Below are 20180 nucleotides of genomic sequence, written 5' to 3'. Positions count from 1 at the left end.
AATTCCCATTGGATGCGACGCCACGCCACGCCACGTCTTGACGGAGCATTGCCGGCGAAAGGGAACACCTGCTGCCGCGCTGGCGATGGCATCGTCGCGACGCCACGTCACACCCTCGCTCTCGGAATCCTGTATTAACCGCGCAGGCTCTCGCCTGCGTTCGAACTTCGCCTCAGTAATCGCTATAAAGAAAGCAATGCATAAAAAAATCGAATGGAAGAAGGTTGGCGAGTTTCGAACTTACGATCACGCGCTCAGAGGTCGAGTATCTTAGCCACTGGGCTAAACCAGTGCCTCCTTAATTGCTGGCCTGTGCATTCTGCTTGATGACACCCGCCGTGGTTGCTCAGTGGCTATGGTGTTAGGCTGCTGAGCACGAGGTCGCGGGATCGAATCCCGGCCACGGCGGCCGCATTTCGATGGGGGCGAAATGCGAAAACACCCGTGTACTTAGATTTAGGTGCACGTTAAAGAACCCCAGGTGGTCAAAATTTCCGGAGTCCCCCACTACGGCGTGCCTCATAATCAGAAAGTGGTTTCAGCACGTAAAACCCCATATATTATTATTATTCTGCTTGATGACGTCATTCTACTTGGACCGAAATTTCCATCGCCAAGCCCGGCGTGACCAAAGAGGTGACGTCACAATCACCACAGCTTGCTCGGGAGTGTCCCCATTAGATTACATGGCAGTCGGGCAAGGTAGCATGACCTCACGGATCGAAGTTCACCGGCCTTCCGCTATCCAGGAGGCATTCGCCAAGCGTCTCAACGCGCTCGTTTGCCGGTGAAGAGTTCATAACTCGAAGGACCGCTCAGCGGCGTTCAATCGGACATTAATGCTTTAGCATTCACAACTCATAAGAAGTGCTTAACTGTCCTCGGATTTGTGGGTTATTCTCTTCTCATTTAATTTTAGTTCACTTGAATCTGCTATGCCCGTCGGCGGCGCCAGGCATTTCCCGGAGGAAGCACCACATAAAAAGGAGATAACAGTTTCTACATGAAGCGACAATGTCCATATTGGAGTGTTCGTTCGACCAACTGTCTATAGCTGCGCACTGAATAGCCCAGAGGCGTTAATCTCTTCGAGCAACATGAAATATTTCTTGCAGCCCCCAGGATACGCATTTAATTATGGTATATGTTGTATCAAAATTAGATGAAATGCAAGAAGGAACAAACTTTCAACGTGAAAATCACCAAGAAATTACTTACTCCAACCTTCTGCCTTCCTTACGATTGTGATAATAAAAAAGAAACAGATATCGCACACGGAAGTTTCATAATATAACTTACGACGTAAATGCATAGCCTCTCATTTTACCTAAATATTTTACAGAACAGTCAGGTTCATCACCGGTATATAATTGAATTATTACTGCATTGCTCGGTATCAGCTGCCGTAGATGTTTAACTATGCAAACATATGGCCAGAGTATCTGTAATCTTGGACATTCAGCGCTTTCTCTGCGCATTTGCAAATTTTCTTATATATTCCCTGCGCTTTTGCACTCATGACATAAATAAGCTGTCTTATTGTATCCAGGACAAAGCCAGCTATGAAACAGTTTTGCATCCAGTGTTAGCGGGCTAGTTGGTATGAATCGGTAGCTGTGTGTAGCGCGAACAAGAAAGCAAGGACAGTAGAAGAAGGCGTTTGTGTCCGTTGCTTCCGTTTGCCGTTTTTCTTTTCTTCTTCGCGTTACATGCACCTATTTATCGACAAGCTCACAGTGTGAATTCTGTGGGAATATATTGTCGTTAGCAAGGTTCTCAAGTCAACACGTAATCAATTCAACGACTTGCGGCACTGCCCTCTCCTTGGGTAGCGGCTGAAGTTAATTTGGTTTTGGAAGTGGTTGTTCAGGCTACTCGACAGAGGCGCATGTGGACGATCAGTACACGTTCATTGCAGCCGTGGTGGCCACTTAGTAGCCACATCTCTACGGAGGCCGCGGTATTGCGAGCCGACAGACTACTGATTGAATGGGAGAGTTGTATGTTATGACAGCGGAGCCCACCTTTTCCGACGTCGCAATCTTGGTCACAGCTCTATCATGCCAACCGTGTCGCCTTGCATTCCTGCGAAGCCAGCTCGAGGTACGCCAAGTGAGGAACGCAAAACTGTGTTACCTTGCAGGGGCTCCTCTCCCAACGCCGCGCCGTGGGGCACAGAGATGCTGTTGGGAGGTGTTTGTGCTTGCCGGCTTCGGAACACCAGCCACGATTTCCCAAAGCACGCGCGCCGGACAAGCATGATGGTGATAGCAGACCAGTTGGCGAAACCTTGAAGACTTCCTCGTCGTCTCATAGCAGTTGCTAGATTACTGAGCAAGAGCACTCCTTCTTAACATGTTGTTTCTTCAGTTCACGGAAAAACACTTTTGAGGGATTCTTTTCGACAGCTTGACCTATACACAACTCTTCCGGTGAGCCTTGTGTTTGGCCCTACCGTTCTCTGCTTTAGCCACAGAAATGTTTGCGACGCCATTTTTCCTGAGCGAGGCACAATCATAAGTACACACTAAATTTTATAATTTCTTTTATTGTTAAACTCTTAACGTAATATATTTATGCACATATTTTGGTGAGTACTTCACTAAAATCGTACCAGTAATAAAAATAAAACCAGGAATTCCTGGACCTGCTTTGAAGTATGTTGCTCTGCAACACATCACAGTGCCGCCACATATAAACCGTTGACTGTACGACCTGTTTCATCTGCTATATAGTTACGCGGGCTCCATCAACGCGTATACTGCGATTACGGCAAATCTCACCCACAAGACTTCTGCAACTGGCACGGGGTGACCCCTCTGCGTGGCACCTCTTCACTTACCTCCTGAAGCAGCCAACGAGATCCTGAGTTTCCATTAAGTATGCACGTGGTGCCCTGCTATCCAAGAAATCTTCGCTACCGAATGACTAAATTCGCTATCGGTTTATACATGTTCCTATGGGTGGGCAGCGCAACCCGGACGAAAGACGAGAGGAAGTACACAATACGAGCCTCTCGTCTTTCGTCCGGGTTGCGCTGCCCACCCATAGGAACATGTTCAATCACCAACTCGCCCACCTTGCCGTGTTAATTCGGTTTATACATACCGAGTCCCGTGCTGTGCATCGCTGTGTTGCATGCTCTGTAACACGGACGCTTTCACTGTGGTGTAATGGATAATGCACTGACAGCACGGAAAAACTCTTCAGAGCCACTCTTGAGATCTTTCTGCTGAAATTACGGATCAGCTCTTGGTAGTTGGCGAGAGCACTGTGACCTAAACCGATCTGTTGGCACTTGTAACCCGATTGCAACCCGGTACCAGTTGCGCGTAAACGGCGGCTTTTGCCGGAACTGATCCCTAACCCGAACAATTATTCTTGAAACGTGCCTGAACCTTAACAAGTGCAATAATAACGCTGTCCGGTTCGGCACGAAGCAATTCAACTATATGAGGCTACATGGGTGCTCAACATTGGCGATTCTACGAAATAACTGCTTCTTTAGTCCGCTCATCTCCTAACAGACTGTTACGACTCACAAATAGCGTTGTTTGCGAGCATGCGGACAGGTGATGTATGCGCCAGTAAACACGGCCACTTCGGCGGAAACGCTTTCCCTTGTGAACTCTGCCGTGCCAGTTATGCTGCGCGGCTGAAAGGTCCGGAATCGCCGTTTCTGTTGAATTTCTGTCGCCGTTTCGGAATTCTACCGTTAGGTCTTAAGCTGAGCTAGTTATTCTGCAGGTGTCCGTGTAACGCGTCCTTCCTTCAGCGCTCGAGCACAAAATTGACTATACTAGTGTCAAGGTGACTAGGCGTGGAGGCTACGAACAGTCCATGTGGACGCAGGGATTCTCGTATGTTAACTCTACATGTATTTAATATACACGTAAAAATATTTCCCTTGTTAGAGCAGTTCAGTTGTAAACTACACATAATAGCGATGAACATCTGCACTGATTCAAATCGGGCTACCTCGGTTTCGTTACAGTAGCGTATTCTTTTCAACAAACCATCACTAAAAACGTGATGATGGCGGCGACACGATAAATTTAACCCAGTGGCGCGTACGGGTTACCACGCATGATTGAAGTAATGGTAGGTGACCGCAATCTTTGACTTTGATGTCTCTCAGGTGCACTCGCACCTCGGTGTTGGCGTCCTCTAGGTTAACTTTAGCCGAACGTAACGCACGAACCGAATTCGGAGGCAACTGTTTTTCATTAATTAACCGGTTGAATATCTTGTGACCTTCTTGTGTCTAAGTCATTAGTGACGTCATAACTTCCGCTTTCTACTTTCGGGTTTCCAGGAATTTCGCCAAAGTCGTGCTCACGTGGCGGGTCTCTAAAGTCTACGATTCTGTGCTTTGATGTGCGGTAATCATTGATTTCTAGTTAATTCTAATTCAACTCAACTCAACTTGTAACTAAACTCATCAGTAACTCAACTTGTCACTAAACTTATGCTCCGATATCATATCTATAATGCAACCCATGAATTTGTACTGTACTGTTTTTTTTTTCTATTTGTTTCTGATTTATTTCCAATTTCTTCCGCGGTGGTCTCATGAGGTGAACCGGAAGTGCTGCGCAAGAAACAAGAGTGTCACTCGATGTTCGTGCCACTCAAGAAATAAAGAGGGAAAGACCCAGCATGAGACTGCGCGGCTGCTGTTCCCATTGTCGGCCGTGCGACTGTACGCTGCATCCTCGAGGCCCACCGCACCTTTCTCCCTCCCCTCTGCGCACACTCGCACGCCAGACATACACACCCAGAACGCTGTCGACTACGCCAAGTATATCTGCCGCTCAGTCTTAGGGCACCGCATCGCGACAGGCTTCTCTGTGCTTCCACGGCATAGTTCGAGGAACTTTGCAAGGCAAGCGGGGAGAACCTCGAGGCTATACACTGGGAGCGCGAAGTTTCTAAGGCCGCGCGTGTGGTGGTATGCTGTGACCCTCAGACATGGTCAGAGCTTACGGGGCTGGCGGCGACTGTCGTGAGCGAGATCGACGCCGATAACCGGTCCAGTTACCGTTCGCAATTCCAGTTACCATGCGCAATTAAGCTGGCAACCTGTTTCGCTTACAAAAGCAATCGTGCCGTGAGCACAAAATTAGTTAAGTCACTGGAGCAGCGACAACATTTATAGTGTTTCTTTCTTTACTTTGTTGATCCTTTATGATAAATGTTATTCTGCTGCGAAGTTCTTTCACTTGTGTACATGGTTGAACTCGTATGGGTCCCTGCCCATTCGGGGAATCAAGGGAATGAGGAGGCGCACTGGGTAGCCCGAGGTCTAATCAACCGGGAGGTGTGCCCCTCAGACTCGGATTCCATGGATGAGGCACCGACGACATACCACGAAATAACAAACTACTACAAGCAAGAAAAGGCGAATCTACCCGCCTCCAAACGCAAGCCTCACGCGAGCGCAGGCCTCGATCCTGCGTCGAATCCAAACTAAATCATCCCCCGCCCACATTGGCTAGCCATAATTACCAACGGGCAATGGAACCCAATATGTCAAAATTGCACAAATCAAACATTGGCTACCCAAAATCGCACTCTTTGGGGGTGCGAGAGCTTACCCCCTCCCAGGTCGCTCCTGCCAGCTCCCTCACAACAGATGTGGGAGGAGCTGCTCAGAACGCCGGATGAAAAACTACAAAAAGCCCTCGTTGCCTGGGCCGAAAGGGTCGCTCCTCATGAGGGGCCATTCTAGGACTCGGGCCTGCCAAATCATAACTGAGCAGAGTCTCAATAAAGTTGTTACCGCCACCGCTGCATGCTCATAATAGTTTCATTTTTATAGTTCATTTCTAGACGTTGTGCTGCAACGAAATAAGGTATTTTCCTGTACGTTCGGAAGTAGTTTACGACATTTTTGTTCAAAATGTGTCGCTCGCCATTTGCTTGTTTGTGCTATATATTGGACTTAAAGTATTGTCTTCTAATGTGTAATTTTTTTTATTTCTTTCGATTTGTCTGCAATTCTATATCGCTAAATTGCAATGTGCCTTATAGGAAGAAGTGCCTTAAGGCGATTTGGTTATACCCGTGAAATTTTACATTTACAAATGTCCGTGCATACACGGGCCTATACAAATATATGCGCCTAAGTCCACGGTCCTGTACGTCTGTTAAGTTATTTTCTGTGGTTTGCACGTACTCACTATGGATGATGATAAAAACAAGGCGGGAAAGGGAGGTCGCAGTGATGGAAATGCGCATGATGGAAATTAAGAATGTATATTTAATAATGTTATCACTTAATTTGACTTAGGATAGGATAGGACACACTTTATTGCTCTAATTCACAGAGTCATTCAGCGGTCAGACCGAGTGCTTCCATTTTCTTCTTGTCGATGGTGACTCCCGTCTCGCAGGGTTGACGCCCCTATTAAAGGGCACTACTGAGCGTGGCTGCTCGTCGGGCATGGTGTACAAGCCCCCGTTAGAGGCATGGGTTGCCGCTGGAGAGCACACTCTCCCACTGCTCCGCACTCGGATTTTCTACTTTGTGGAATGTTTTGTTTTTGCTGCATTCCCACGTGATATGATAAAGGGTGCGTTTTGCGCCACACCATGGACATATGTCCGTGTATTGGTTTGGGAACATTTTGCTTAGTATGTGTAGATTTTGGGGGGAAGGTTCCTGTTTGCAGCTTCCGCCAGCAAACTGCCCCCTGTTGACTTGCAGCCGCTTTACGTAATGCAAAACAGCCCTAATAGCTGCACTTAATGTGTACTTCAAGGTTCACGCCTTGAGCGCCGACACGCACTTCGACCATGGAGCAGTGCCAGTCCTGCCCTACGAATGCGTTTTTAGCCTTCCTGTGGAGACACCGGCCTCAAAGAGACACGGTGATTAGTTTTTGAAGCGCGTGACTGTGTATGCTATATGAGTATGGTACGCTTTGTGTGTGTCATTTCCTGCCTGTCAAAGCGTAAATGCCGGTTAGTTCATTACTATCGCTTGCATGAACACATTTCAGGGCGAGCACAAGAGAAGACGGGGACTAAGAAGTCGGGGCGATGTCCTTGTTCGTGTGTTCACCCCTTCTCCATGAAATTCATATTAACAGAGTTCGGAAAGTTGAGCCCTGTCCTGATTAACAAGATCATTCTATAACGAATACAGTTATTGCTTTAATGAGAGTTTCTCTTTTTTTAATGAGAGTCTTTTTCCCTACTAAACCACCCGATTCATGGCCTATTCCCCGTAGAGTAGGTTGATCCACAGCACCAGGCACCAACTAACCAACCAACTTAGTTCAAACTCCCAACACGCATGGAAATCGCTGCGTATGCTATCGCGTTCACCTGAGGCTATGATGAAAGTTCAGCGGTTCAGGCCGAGTGTAAACAAGAACAACTATAGTATACTAGCGTCGGGAATAACTGAAGATACGCCGCTTGCACTTTTAACAAAATTATTTCAAATTCCGAGACATTTTGCCGGAACTTTTCAATATTTTAGGAGAAAAATCACAAGCAACGTTTAATTCAAACAACAGTTTTGTCGCGTTGGTAAATATAGATCCATACGCAACATGGTTTTATAGCTCCGCTTAACTAGACTCGCTTGTCGAACTGCCATAATTCTGACAATGAACTGACTCATCGCCCACTAATGGCACGGCACTGACCATTTCGCAGGGTAACAGCATCGCGGGGGCTGGAGGGTTGAGAAACGTATACAAATACACATTCTGCGTCGACTTCTCGCACTATAGGCGCCAGAGCATTTATGCAATGTCCCGTTTATTACGTTCGGGCCTTCGGGTTGGTGCGGTTGGCGTGCTCCAACTTTTTGAGGCGAAGCTTTCCTTGCAAACCCTTCCTGGCTTTGTCTTTTTTTTTTGTTTTTGTTTTTGTTTACGTTTGCTGGGTGCTGCTGTCTTGCCGAATAGCTCATACCTAGGTCCCCCAGCACAGCATCCCCACGCTCTGGCCATTATATAGGACACAGCCACACGCATATACCTCTATCGTTCCAACGCCCAATAGCTTTTGCGAGATAATCGCCACGCGTCACATTGCGCAGCTCGGGTGCGCGAGAGTACATGCGCGCTACCGCCAAGTTTCCCTTTACGTCGAACAAAAGAGCAAACTTGTAATGTATGAGTAACCATTCGACGAAAGCTTTGCTTCACCTAGATTCAAAAATGAGCGTTTAACTTTTTTTTCTTTCAATGAACTTTGCTTGCTCTAAACTTTACAACCACGACTAAATTAAAAATGGGGGGGGGGGGGATGTTCGCGAAGCTGCACCGTGAACTACGAGCGACGCCGTGGTGGATAGCTCGATTACCACCGGAAGGAGTTAGCGTCGTTACATATGCCACCCTTTATAGGAATGCGGGACTTGACAAAAAACGCCCCAGTTGCCGAGCCACCACGACAAGTCCCAGATTAAACATGTTATCGATTTATAAGGTATAAAATTATAGTATTATAAGGGTAAGCAGAAGCGCATTTCCGTCATTATCGAAAAAGTGGACACAGTCTAATAGCTCGACAAATGTGAAATTTAATGGGCCGTCTTGGTCCTTATGATTAAATGTACTGCTTCACAACGTTCGCCAGCAGTCCAACAAATAAAGTGGACACTGCTGCGCGGGTCCAGCTACCGGAGGAGGCGCAGTAAGGAAGCCGCATCTTCTTTCTGTATGCCTCAAAGACTCCGTTGATTGCCTGCATGTGGCTGCAGTTGTAAGCCTTCAGGACCGCGGCCAGGCACCCCCTGTAGGAGTTCAGGTCGCTGAAAAAATCGTGAATCGTATCAGGCTTGTGTACCATCGGCCGCCGTGGGAGCACATAATGGTGAGATAGAAGTGCTTAGCATGCTAGAACGCCTAGTCCATTGATGCCTTGTGGTCCACTGGAGACCTATGTCAGTGGTGCCAACATTAGTCTGTTCACATAGCCTACCCCAAGGTCTTTTTACGTTACTGAAGGATGCCGCGATTAAAGATTTAGGGCTAATCCGATTTCGCCTTTACCTAAGTATGCTTCTTTCGCGCTTAGAATAAGGTTGTACTTTTGCTTTTCGCATAGGGTGATGTTTTCGTATTTTGTAGGAGATACATTTCTTAGGTTTCTGGCAGACTCATCGCGGGCGCTTCCACTCGCGTCAGTTTGGAACCCGAAGCGAATCAGCTGTGTTCAAAACGGCGCAACGTGTCAATGCTTTCTGCGTATCCGAAGCATGAGTCTCATTGAGCGACTGAACATTGTTAAAGGTGGACAACCTTTATATTTAGTTTTCTGCATTGGAACACAGGTATTTCACAGATAACAGCGCAGACAAGCAGTAATTTTTTTGAAACACTTGCATTAGCTGTCAAACCTAGATCAATGTATGGCAGTTCGATGTCAGAAACACGAGCGTTTGATAAAGGCGCACAAGGTTTTGATCGAGTGGCCCTGTCAAAACATAAGTGCACATCGGTGCAGAAGTCAAGGGGAGATATAAATCCGTAACAGCAGTAGCACCCGCAGATGTCTTAATGCCGATTATAACCTTGGGTAAGCTAATAAGGTGAATGACTGTGCAAGTTGGGGATATGTTATAGCCAGCTAGTTCACATATATGTACGAGGATTTGAACATGAAAAAATAGACGAAGCGCTACTACTTCTGGCAGACGTTATCACTGGGTACACTGCAAAAGTGCAGTGGCGGTAACGTAGTCATCGTGCTTGACTATGCATGGAAGTAACGAATGGCGAAAATGTACTTTTTAAACATGTGGACGGGATTTTATTTTTCTCACGAGCTTCGCAATGCTGGCCGTTGCTAAGGGTGTCTGCAGTTAAGTTGCTAAATTAAAAAGAAATGTTTGAAATGGAAATTGAACGACGGAGCGCTTACTTGTTTTTTATTAGGGTTAGTCATTTATGTTGCTTTTATTATATTGTGCATTGTTTGATTACTGTCTATAGCTATGGCTTTAGAATATTGACAGTGGTCCGCAGTTGCACCACTTGTGATACGAAACACAAACTTGACGCTGCAATAATGTTTAAATTGGTAACGCAGGGTATCTTAGTGCATGTTATAAAAAAAAGGCGTGCAGACATGGACAGAAGAAGGAAGTCGCACAGTGGCAGGTAGAGACAAAGCTTATTGACCGCCGCTGCATAGCCACTATTTTGGAACACTTGAAAAGTCACTTTCAGTTCGCACATGGTTGGAGAAAGCAATGAGCATAATAACAGAGTCGCGGGTATCCCCTACATCCATTCCTTGTCACACAGACTTAGGGAGCAAGCAGATACAAAGTTGTCGTTTTTACGGCTCCCAATAAGTTAGTGAAGTTAAGCACCGTCGAGAAGAGCAAGAAAGAAGAGGTGAATGGCAAAGGAGGGCCCCATAGGTGTTATGTAATATCACCAACAAGTTCGCACAGAATGTCATGTGGGCGTAGTATATAATGTTCGTTGTGGCTGCGGTCACGTTTATGTAGGGCAGACATTTTTTTTTTGTATGAATCAGTTTAATTGACCATACTAGGTCGTTAACCAAGGGAACTACGTCTAACCTGTCTTTGCACCGTCGCAATGGTGGATGGGCTCCAAAATTTCATGACAGTATAGTTTTATTCGGACATAAGAACGAAGAAGCGCATCTTATTGCCGCGGCTTGGCGTATCAGTAATAGCGTAAGCGCGTGCGCTAGCCAGCGTATCTAAGCAGTTATATTTATATCGTGCTTATGTTTATACTTGATGCTTATATGATGTTTATGCTTATATTTGATATAAAGTAGTAATGTTTGATCATACCTAAGCAGTTACGATTCCTGTAGGCCCGCACGTGTCCCTGATTAACGGTTGGCGCTTCCTCTCCTTAGCTTGCGCAGATAAATTTGATGGGTGACGATACCATTCCTGAATATACGCAGATAAGTTTTGTGTCTACCTTGCTTTCCGCCACTGTACGACCTTACAGCTGATAGTATAGGTTGTCCGTTTCCCTCTTGTGTCCGTGTCTGTCCATCTAACCTTTTTTCTAACATTAGACAGTTTTAGAATAGCGTTTGTCGCCATATGTGCGTCAAATGCAAGCCCCTTTGCAGGACGTCACGGTGCGCGTCCCTCCAAGACTTAGTTTAACGTGCGGGAACGCAAACGCAAGAAGGATGTTAGAAGACAGAGCTCCGTCTGGTGCCTTGTAACGAACGTATCCAAGCCAAGGCAATCCATTAGCAACCATTCTCTTGCTATGTGAGCGCGTTTCGTTTAGGCATACAGACGCCAGAATGCCGAACGATCTCAAAAAATTTAGCGCGCTATACGCACTCAGTTTGAATTGAGTTTAGAGGAAGAGAAGGCTGATTTCAATAGTTAATGGTGATCAATGAGAGTGAGAGCGTAGCCATGACGAGAATTCACGCTGAACCGGGAGCCATAGGCGCCGCCATGTTCGACAATACATTTTTTTAGCATAAGCTCGCTAAATAACATACGCTATCATAGCGCACGTAAACCACAGAAACCCAATTATGTTCGGAACATGCGCAGTGATGACAGCGCTGTTTGCGCACGTAATGCGTTTATGTTTGGTTGCAAACACTATTCTATAGTTGTCTATTAAATATCTACCTACTAGGTCAAATTTTTGTCGTTCTAAAAATAACTTAGTGCGCTCTATAACGGACTGCAGTTGTGAAGCGTTATATTGAATTTTAAAGTAATATCAAGTAATAGCAACACTCGAGATAACAGAAGTAGCAGAAATCACTAGATTCAATTAAATATGCTTTAACGCTCCTGCAATTAAACTGTCCGAAAGGCGCTGAAGTATTTTACTATGTACACGCTGTGCCTCACGGATAAAGGATATTTGGTCGATATATTGTGATCATCCATCATATCAGTCAAGCGTGATTCTATGGCTATTGCACTTCCGCAGGGGTCTTAATCTTGAGTGCTAGCTGATTATGAAACATATCAGCTAATAAGGCCACGCTATAAAATTGTATCATACGCTATATAAATTATTTGCTTTTGAAGCTGCTGTTCCTTGGAACGACTGAATGCACTTGGTCAGTACCTGCAGAACTGCTTAACTCCTGCGCTGCTGCCGTCCAGGGGCAGACCCACATCGCTGACGTTTGGCCAACGGAGTAGAAGCCCCCTCAAGGTCGCATTGCAGAGACCGAGCGCCAGCTTGACCTTTTCGGCCGGGCACTCTGTAACGCAACAAAAGGCTATTATCTCCTGCAATTTAATTTACTTCCTCTTACCATTGGCGCCCAGCTCAGACTTGTTAACAGCTACGACGTTCTCCATCTTGGCCAGTGCGCCTCCTCTGAAGTGACGGAACATATCGAGCCCGTTGGGGAACATTGCAAGCTCCGAATTTTCGACGTAGTCGTTCCCAAAGAAGTAGTCGTCTTCTCCAGTGGCCTTCTTTCCACGAGCCTTCTTGGCGATTTGCTCGACCTTCTGGAGCTCTGCGGAGCGCGCCCTCGGCACAGTTTCTACGTTGTTCTCTGGCTTGAAGAACTGCAACAGCGTCTGTGGTGTAGTGTCATTCGATGAGCTGTTGAGCGCCGCTGCGCCCACGACCTTGGACGTCGTGGAAGCGTGTTCTTCGAGGCGCATCGCCAGTGGCCGCCACCCATTCGGGGCGTTGGAGTCGCGCGCCTTCTGGTAAAGGGTGTCCGAACGGTCATAGTCGCTATACTCCGAGTCGTCAGGGTGCATCGCTATGATCCGGGGACCAGCGAAAACGGCCTTGCGTCCTTCTGCTGAGTCGTCGTAGTAGTAGCCCACGTTCTCGGTGTTCTTATCATAGAGACCCAGATCAATCCGCCAGCTTCGGAGCCCACTGGAGCCGGACGCTTGATTGTATATCTGTAATGGTTTGAATAGTAAGATGTCGCCCCTTGTATTTTGTGTAATGCTTACATTTTTAGCATGAGGCCTCAGCATGTGTTGCTTGTTCTTTGCACGAAAGTTTGCCTCTGGCTGCTCTTCCACGAGGCACCGGACATCGTAGGCGTCTTCAAGCACTTTCTTGTACAGCTTGATTTCAGAGTGAACGTTGATGTCCCCATAACAGCCGGTGCCTTCAACCGAGTCTTCAAGACACGTGTGGAGCCGAGAAACGTGTCTGCAACAATAAACACAATACTTACTGCGTGTGGAATTTTGTTAGTAACATTACAGGTTCCACTCACCCGCATGGTACAGGCTGCGAAGGAGTGAACTCGTGCTCCGCGTCAGCCAGGTCTTGGAAGCTTATTGAACATCGAAGAGCTCTCTTGAGTGCTTTGCTGCGCTGGCATCCGGGCTTCACGTATGCGGCTAATGCTTGTACATTCGGCAAAGCTGAAAGAACGTATACTTTCAGTGTCTGTGGTTAGCCCATTAAATACGGCTGGAATTACCATTCTCCCCTGGGCATTGTAAATCCTTGCCAGACGTGATAACCCCAAGGAACTTCCTTGAATGACTCGTAAATTCAAGGTTGGTGCAGTTGCTTTTGTGTACCGCAGCGGCCAGGCATCTATTGACGTCGATGACAGCGCTGTAAAAGAAACGTGCGTGCTTAAGCTTTGTTGTTTGTGCCTCGAAATTCAGATATCTACCTGCAAGCGTCGTTATGGTTTGTCCAGGGTGCCGGCGTCTTCAGTTCGGTCATGGCTAGGTAAGTTGCGTAGCATACGACCGACGCAATCGAGCCCTTCGTCGCATCACAAATGCGCTCAGTACTGCCTACAAGGCTGGCTCGTGCTGAAAAAAATAAGGAAACTATATATCCGACCCTTAGCGGCGGTTTTTAGTTACCTTTGGGAGTTTGTCCGAAAGTAGCACATGGGTTTTGGTACCAGCTGAGCATCAAGCTCTCGATTAACTTCACTGTGACAAGAATGGGGTCATCCGTATCATTGCCACCTTCGCATTTAAGTTCTTGCCTTGCTTTTACAATGCATTCACGATAGTTCATAAAGCACCTAGGGAAAAAAATAACAGGAATCGTTATTTGTTTAGAAATGAGATGCCGGGAGTAAGGTAAGTTTGCTACTCACTCGCAAGGATTTTGGTCGTGCAATATAAATTCATGCATGGCAACTCCGCATGTGAACATCCGTCGAAGCAATGTTCGGTTTGAGCATGTCGTGGGGTACTTGTAGCCAGTATTGAGTTTTGGCTCGCAGGTGCAGGTGGTGCAGGGATCTTCAGTAGCCATCCTCATTCGGTCGTCGGCATCGGGAGATTGATTGACTGGCCTCCAAGCTTTGTCTGCGTTAGTCACTCCTGCCATATCGTTTGAAAATGCATTCGAATTATTGTCCGAGGCTGGCTTTTCTTCAATGAATGCTTTCTTGTTTGGTTCGGCTGAGGGGAGTGTCTGCGTTTGGTGGTTACTATCGTTTGCTACACTAGTAGATGTAGTGCTCTTCCGGCCACTTTCTTTAACCAGGCTCTTATTGAAAGAAGCATCATCGTGACTTACGGTTGAGTTTCCATCATTACTCAAGTTTTTCTTTTCTGAAGCGTCGGCGCTGTTGGCAACAGGAATAAGATTTTTACTTTCCGAGGCAGTGTTGCAGGCTTGTTCATAAGTGCTCAATATATTGTTTGTGAAGAACTTAATTGTAGGTGTCAAGAGCGTTGTGTCGTTTAAACAATAGGTTTTCTCAAGGACATCTCGCAGGCACGTCTGGAATGTGTTCAGTGGGCTGGAAAGCAAGGAAACGTGTAACCGATATGAGCACCACGAGCTCGAATGTGGTGTGCTCAAAACAAGACCGATCCGCAGCAATACGTACCTGCACGATGATGGGTTCGATTGAAGAGAGTCGCTTATGAAGTCAGCGTAAAAAGGCATCGAGCAACGGGTGTAAGTCTTAGCAAGCTGTAGGTAATCGCATTTCTTCGTATTGTTTCCGGTAGCAACGTTCAGAACGGGTCTTTTAGGAGGCGAATCTGTAATCGAATACAAGATGGGGGAGTAGAATAATCTGCAGACGGATCGCATGTGGTGCTACATACCTTCGGTTGCAAGATTTTTAATGTAGGCTCCGGAAGCTCCCAAGCCCATGAAGAGTATAGCACACAACACCGCCAGCTTGAGATCCATGTTTGAAGGTGTTGGAGGTTACGGGAACGGTGACTTTCTGCAGGCAAAAAGTAGCGCTCGGAACTTGCAGCTCCTTCAATTCATATTTCGCGAACAAATAACCGGGTATCAACCAGACATCAGGTATCACCAACCAGACAGGTATCAACAACTATTCTCTATACTCCCCTTTTCCCTTCCCCCAGTATAGGGTAGCCAAACGGATACTTTTCTAGTTAATATCCATGTCTTCTTTTTCTTTTCTCTCTTTCACCCCACTATGAGTTAGCGAATGGCGTTTCCGCTTTGGTCTCGTGCATGACAGTGCAAAATTTCTCTCAGTTTCGCAAATGACGGCGGGAAGAACGATGTCGCAAGCGCCGTGCACCTCTTAACACTATAAACCGAGAAGACATGTGGGCTTTAAGAAGTTATATCAGATTAAGGGGTTTTACGTGCCGAAACCACGACCTGATTATGAGGCACACCGTAGTGGGAGACTCCGGTATTATTTTTACTACCTAGGATTCTTTAACGTGCACTTAAATCTAAGTACACGGGTTTTTTTGCGTTTCGCCCCCACAAAAAAGTGGTCGCCGTGGCCGGGATTTATTCCCGCGACCTCGTGCTTAGCAGCGCAACGCCAAAGCCACTAAGCAACAACAGCGGGTGGATTTAAGAAGTGACAGCCAGCTCACTTCAATGGGAGAACCGGGCGCCGCTTAAGGCGCATTCACACTGAGAAGCTTTCTATCGCGGGAGTAGGCGGCATCCTAACAGCAACAAGGGCACGTTCGCATTGGCACTCTTGTCGCACGCGACGAAACGTGCATTCCCGCTTTCAAACTCTGATGAGATGCGCGCTGTACCTGCACTGAAGCTCACCAGGATACTTCTGGCAGGCTTGTTCCGAAATCATGGTTAGTGCAAAACTATGTGTGTCTTATGCTTGTATAAAAAAAAATACGCTACACGCACAACAAACGCAGTCATATTACAGAAGAGTAGCGAGCTTGGTCAGTTGGTACATAGTCCTGAGAATTAAACCAGTCAAAGAACGAAGGACAGAGGAGAGACGTGGCACAAACTACTGGGCTGTTTTTTTTTTTTTAATAAAGCACAGTTGCTAGTCCAGTCGTTGTGTGTGCCACGTCTCTCCTCTGCGCTTCGTCCTTTCACTGGTTTAATTCTCAAAATCATTATTTTACGTACGTGGGCAAGTACGGTGACGAGGTTCTATAAAGATCACGAATTACACTCGCGTTTGATTTCGTCCCGTGCAGCTTTAGGGGGCATCGCAAGCACTTACACTTTAGCTAGTACGAGGATGTGTTAGCCAATAATACCTTGTTGATCGCGCTTTCAGAGAGAGCGCTTGCGTCACTGTCTTAATACTATTACCGGTGTTGAAAATGCACTACGTAGTGCATGACGTCAGTCCCGCTCACTAGTTGCATTGCATCATGCCTGCATATATATATATATATATATATATATATATATATATATATATATATATATATATATATATATATATATATATATATATATATATATATATATATATATATATATATTGCACGTGACTTTGATGAGGCAGCGTTTCACCATGCTGGTTCTCCAACATGGAGGATAGGGTCGTGTATCATATCCGCCGCCGCAACGTACATCACTGTCAGTAAGGCGCGGTCGGAACGCTGCTGACGTCTGGGCTAGAATCACACAGAACCACTGCGCAAGACACCAATGGACGCAGCTTTGCACCGTGCTGGTCCTCCTATACGTAGCGGCTAGGAGGACGTCCGTGCAAGCTATCTATACACTGCACAGAATAAGCCGCGTGCTTACTCTCAGACCAATGAGCTTTGCAGAGGGCTTGGATGACCACGTTTCTCCAGCGCAAAGTACAGCGAAAGAAATGCTGCGTACTCAATGTGAAAGATCGACTCGACTTCTATGCCAATACTGCAAAAACACGCTCGCGTAATTCAGCTATCTTAATGCACATAACATACATGTACACATACACTTGCTCTGCAGACTTCTCTTTACATGACGCAGAGCATATATTCAGAAAGTACCGGCAAATCTACCTGCAATCAACGATGCGGTCGGCCATGCCTGTGATATCTTGCAAAATAGCTGACCGGATGTTTACAAGCGAGAACGGCCCTTCCGCCCTTATCCATTCCATTCTAACGTAATCCCGCATTTTGATTGCCTTGCGACAAGCGATGCTTTTTTTATTCTTTTTTTTTTCACGCGTATACATTATCTTGCACCGATCTCTGCGACGAGGGCTCTTTTCGAGTCGCACGAAGTGGCTCTTTTGGTCGCCGATCTTGTCGCCGACCGGTAATCTCCCATCAACGTCCCGTTGATAAATTACCGCAGCAGCGTTAGCGTGGTGGCTTGGTGCCGAATTCACAAAACATTTCGTTCGTAAGTGCTATTTTTCATTGGCCGGCTGCCTTTAGACAACTTTAGCCTTGAGAAAAGTTTAACGTAAGAACTCCTTATCAATGCTGGACCTACTTTCCAAAGCATATACAGCATTTAATCACATATTGAGGTAATCCACCAGTGCGCTTTCCGCATCTATCTCGGTATCGCAGCGGAGGCTTCGTCCCGGAAGCCAGCTCATGGACAGGCTGTACAAAACAAGCCGTTAGAACAGTACCTTAAAAATCCGCAATAATGCATTTCACGAAGCAACGTAAACGTAAATGCATACTTTCTTACTAGACGGAATTCCCTTTAACCGCCTGATCACTAATAATTTTCCTTCTCCCACTGGGATATCTGAAGTGGGTAGGGCGTCCTAACTTTTAGACAAGTAACCCGCCGTGGTTGCTCAGTGGCTATGGTGTTGGGCTGCTGAGCACGAGGTCGCGGGATCGAATCCCGGTCACGGCGGCCGCATTTCGATGGGGGCGAAATGCGAAAACACCCGTGTGCTTAGATTTAGGTGCACGTTAAAGAACCCCAGGAGGTCGAAATTTCCGGAGTCCTCCACTACGGCGTGCCTCATAATCAGAAAGTGGTTTTGGCACGTAAAACCCCAAATATTATTATTATTATTAGACAAGCACTTATAAATGGACCCATAACAATTTTAACCTGAACGACAGGTGTCGCTTTGTATTCTGTCTACTTAAAAGGAAATGAAAAAGAAAAAGTGCTTAACGTTCCGAAGCTGCTGCTTGGACGCCGTATTTAGATTTCCGGGGTAATTTCGGCCAAGTGAGGCACTTTGACCTGCACCCAAAGTACGGCACCCAAGCGTTTATGCATTCCAGCTTCATCGGAATGTGCCCGCCACGGAAGGGAATCGAACTTGTGACATCGTGCGCGACAATAAAAACACACTGCCCGAATATAAGGTACTGAATGGGGCGCTGAGTTTGATACAGCCGCTGGTATTTGTGTATGGCGTGCCTATTTTAAGCGCGTTTAGCCGCCGTGGTAGCGTAACGCCTGTGACGCTGTGCAACTATAGCCCGGGGGCGCGGGATTGAATCCCGGCCGCAGCGGCCGCATTTCGATGGGGCTGAAATGCAAAAACGCCCGTGTACCGTGAATTGGGTGAGCGTGAAAGAACCCCAGGCGGTCAAAATTAATCCGGAGCCCCTCACTATAGGGCGTGCCTCATAATCAAATCGGGGTTTTGGCACTTAAAACTCGAATTTTTATTTTATTTTAAACGCGTTACTGTGGCACCCCGCATATCGTTTCGCTAAGGGTTTGCGTGCGTCTTACACAATGCTAGGCAGATTTAACGCAAGCATATCTTCGTTACATTAAATTATTACAGGAGTGAAGGCAGTGCCACTGAGTGTGCCCTCCACTTGAAAGGGCACGCGTCGTGAAACTTATAGCGCGTGACTATTCTGCTGGCAGTCACTCGAAATAAATTTTGCCGGCTGTTCGCAGATATTGCCAGACAGCTCAAGCCCCAGACAGCTCAAGTCACGAGGAAAGTTACGATTTCCGCAAATACTATAAGTGTTAACGCGTCATTTTGTACACATTGGCGGCACCTCCATGACACCATAGGGACGACAGAAAGCAAGAACCCGGACCATCCTGGTTCCAGATTTGATCCGCCTGCCGCACCTTCGGTACCCAGGGAATACTGCGCCACCCGCTTTATCAAAATCTCAGGTGCTCTCCCCAGGCCTCCATTTGCCGGCATTATATTTATTTTTGCGAGCCAAATAATCGCATAGGACCAAGCCACATTAAGGACAAAGCAGGTCGGTTCAACCTAGCGGCACTAGGTAAAAGCTGGCCGGTATACCTGCCTAGCCCTGCGCGAATAGCGAAGTGCGAGCAGAATAGCGACTTTCCAATTTATAATCGCCTGACGTCAAAGCAACTGGCATCGGTTGCACTGAAGCGACCGCGGCGCGCTCTTTCCACGGCATGCAGGCTCCCTGAGGACTGCGATAAGCCTGCCGCAGTTTGCACTAAGGCACAATTCTGAGCACTAAGTTGGGCACCGCTGTCACCCTGGGGATGGCGGAGTGAAAACACATTGCAACGGGACGAAACGAGCGGCTCACCAAGCTTGGCGGGCGCGGCGGCGGCCCGGACGGCTGCCCCTCTTCTGGGTAGACGCGGTCGAGGAAGGCTCCCCCCCGACGCTCGGCGGCCCTGCGTGGCAGCCCTCGCGACGACCGTTGGAACACTGGTGCGTGCCGGGCTGCGCGACCCGCGAGCTTGACACGAGCCAGCAACCCCGCCCGCGAGACGCTGCCTCGTCTTCTTCTTCGTGGCTCCTGTCAGAGGAAGCGGTATGGCGAAATAAATTAATGAATGAAGACGAAGAATGCCAGTATTATAAAGGGAAACCTTAAAAGTTAAGTAAGTAAATAAACTAGCAATAGAAGAATAAGAATCACACCTGGAAAAGCGTCTAGACTGTCGTAGGAAACAATTTAAGCAGACTCAACTCCAGGTGGCATCTACGTGATACGAAGCATTCACCGTTTGGTCGAGAATGGTTCTCATAAATCGTAGAACTATTATGTTGCAAACAGTTAATACTATTGCGACGTGTTGCGCACACTGTTGCGGGGTGCAGCGCATGGT

General features: G+C 47.0%; 2 protein-coding genes across 3 annotated transcripts in view; both read right to left on the bottom strand.

Annotated features, from left to right (window-relative positions):
• Positions 1–2285, bottom strand: part of LOC139054133 (uncharacterized) — a 30279-nt gene extending 27994 nt beyond the window's left edge. Inside the window, exon 1 of one of the 2 annotated variants that reach the window (XM_070530733.1) lies at positions 2137–2285. In XM_070530733.1, coding sequence (XP_070386834.1) covers positions 2137–2260 — 124 coding nt within the window. In that variant the 5' untranslated portion in view covers positions 2261–2285. Of the gene's footprint in view, positions 1–2024 lie in introns of both variants that reach the window. The other variant, XM_070530734.1, reaches the window with a different exon arrangement.
• Positions 2286–8522: 6237 nt separating this feature from the next.
• LOC139054136 (uncharacterized) lies at positions 8523–19821 on the bottom strand. Its single transcript, XM_070530737.1, has 12 exons — positions 19652–19821; positions 15020–15144; positions 14797–14953; positions 14053–14706; positions 13811–13977; positions 13612–13756; positions 13411–13550; positions 13201–13351; positions 12929–13133; positions 12262–12874; positions 12069–12207; positions 8523–8773 (listed from the first exon to the last, which is right to left on the bottom strand). Exons 2-12 carry the CDS (start codon positions 15105–15107, stop codon positions 8569–8571), a joined length of 2664 nt encoding a protein of 887 aa, XP_070386838.1. The 5' UTR covers positions 15108–15144; positions 19652–19821; the 3' UTR covers positions 8523–8568.
• Positions 19822–20180: the final 359 nt, after the last annotated feature.

The sequence above is a fragment of the Dermacentor albipictus genome, chromosome 1 (assembly GCF_038994185.2).
Source record: "Dermacentor albipictus isolate Rhodes 1998 colony chromosome 1, USDA_Dalb.pri_finalv2, whole genome shotgun sequence".
NCBI classification, from domain to species: domain Eukaryota; kingdom Metazoa; phylum Arthropoda; class Arachnida; order Ixodida; family Ixodidae; genus Dermacentor; species Dermacentor albipictus.
Note: the sequence above shows the minus strand (reverse complement) of the source record. Positions and strands in the feature narration are given on the sequence as shown.

What these genes read in the sequence shown, in the direction of transcription:
- LOC139054136 (XM_070530737.1), bottom strand. Translation starts at nt 15,107, where the DNA reads ATGGATCTCAAGCTGGCGGTGTTGTGTGCTATACTCTTCATGGGCTTG. An exon ending in TGAGGCCTCATGCTAAAAAT is followed by an intron (nt 12,875 to 12,928) that starts GTAAGCATTACA and finishes AAACCATTACAG; the next exon opens with ATATACAATCAAGCGTCCGG. An exon ending in GTCTGAGCTGGGCGCCAATG is followed by an intron (nt 12,208 to 12,261) that starts GTAAGAGGAAGT and finishes GTTGCGTTACAG; the next exon opens with AGTGCCCGGCCGAAAAGGTC.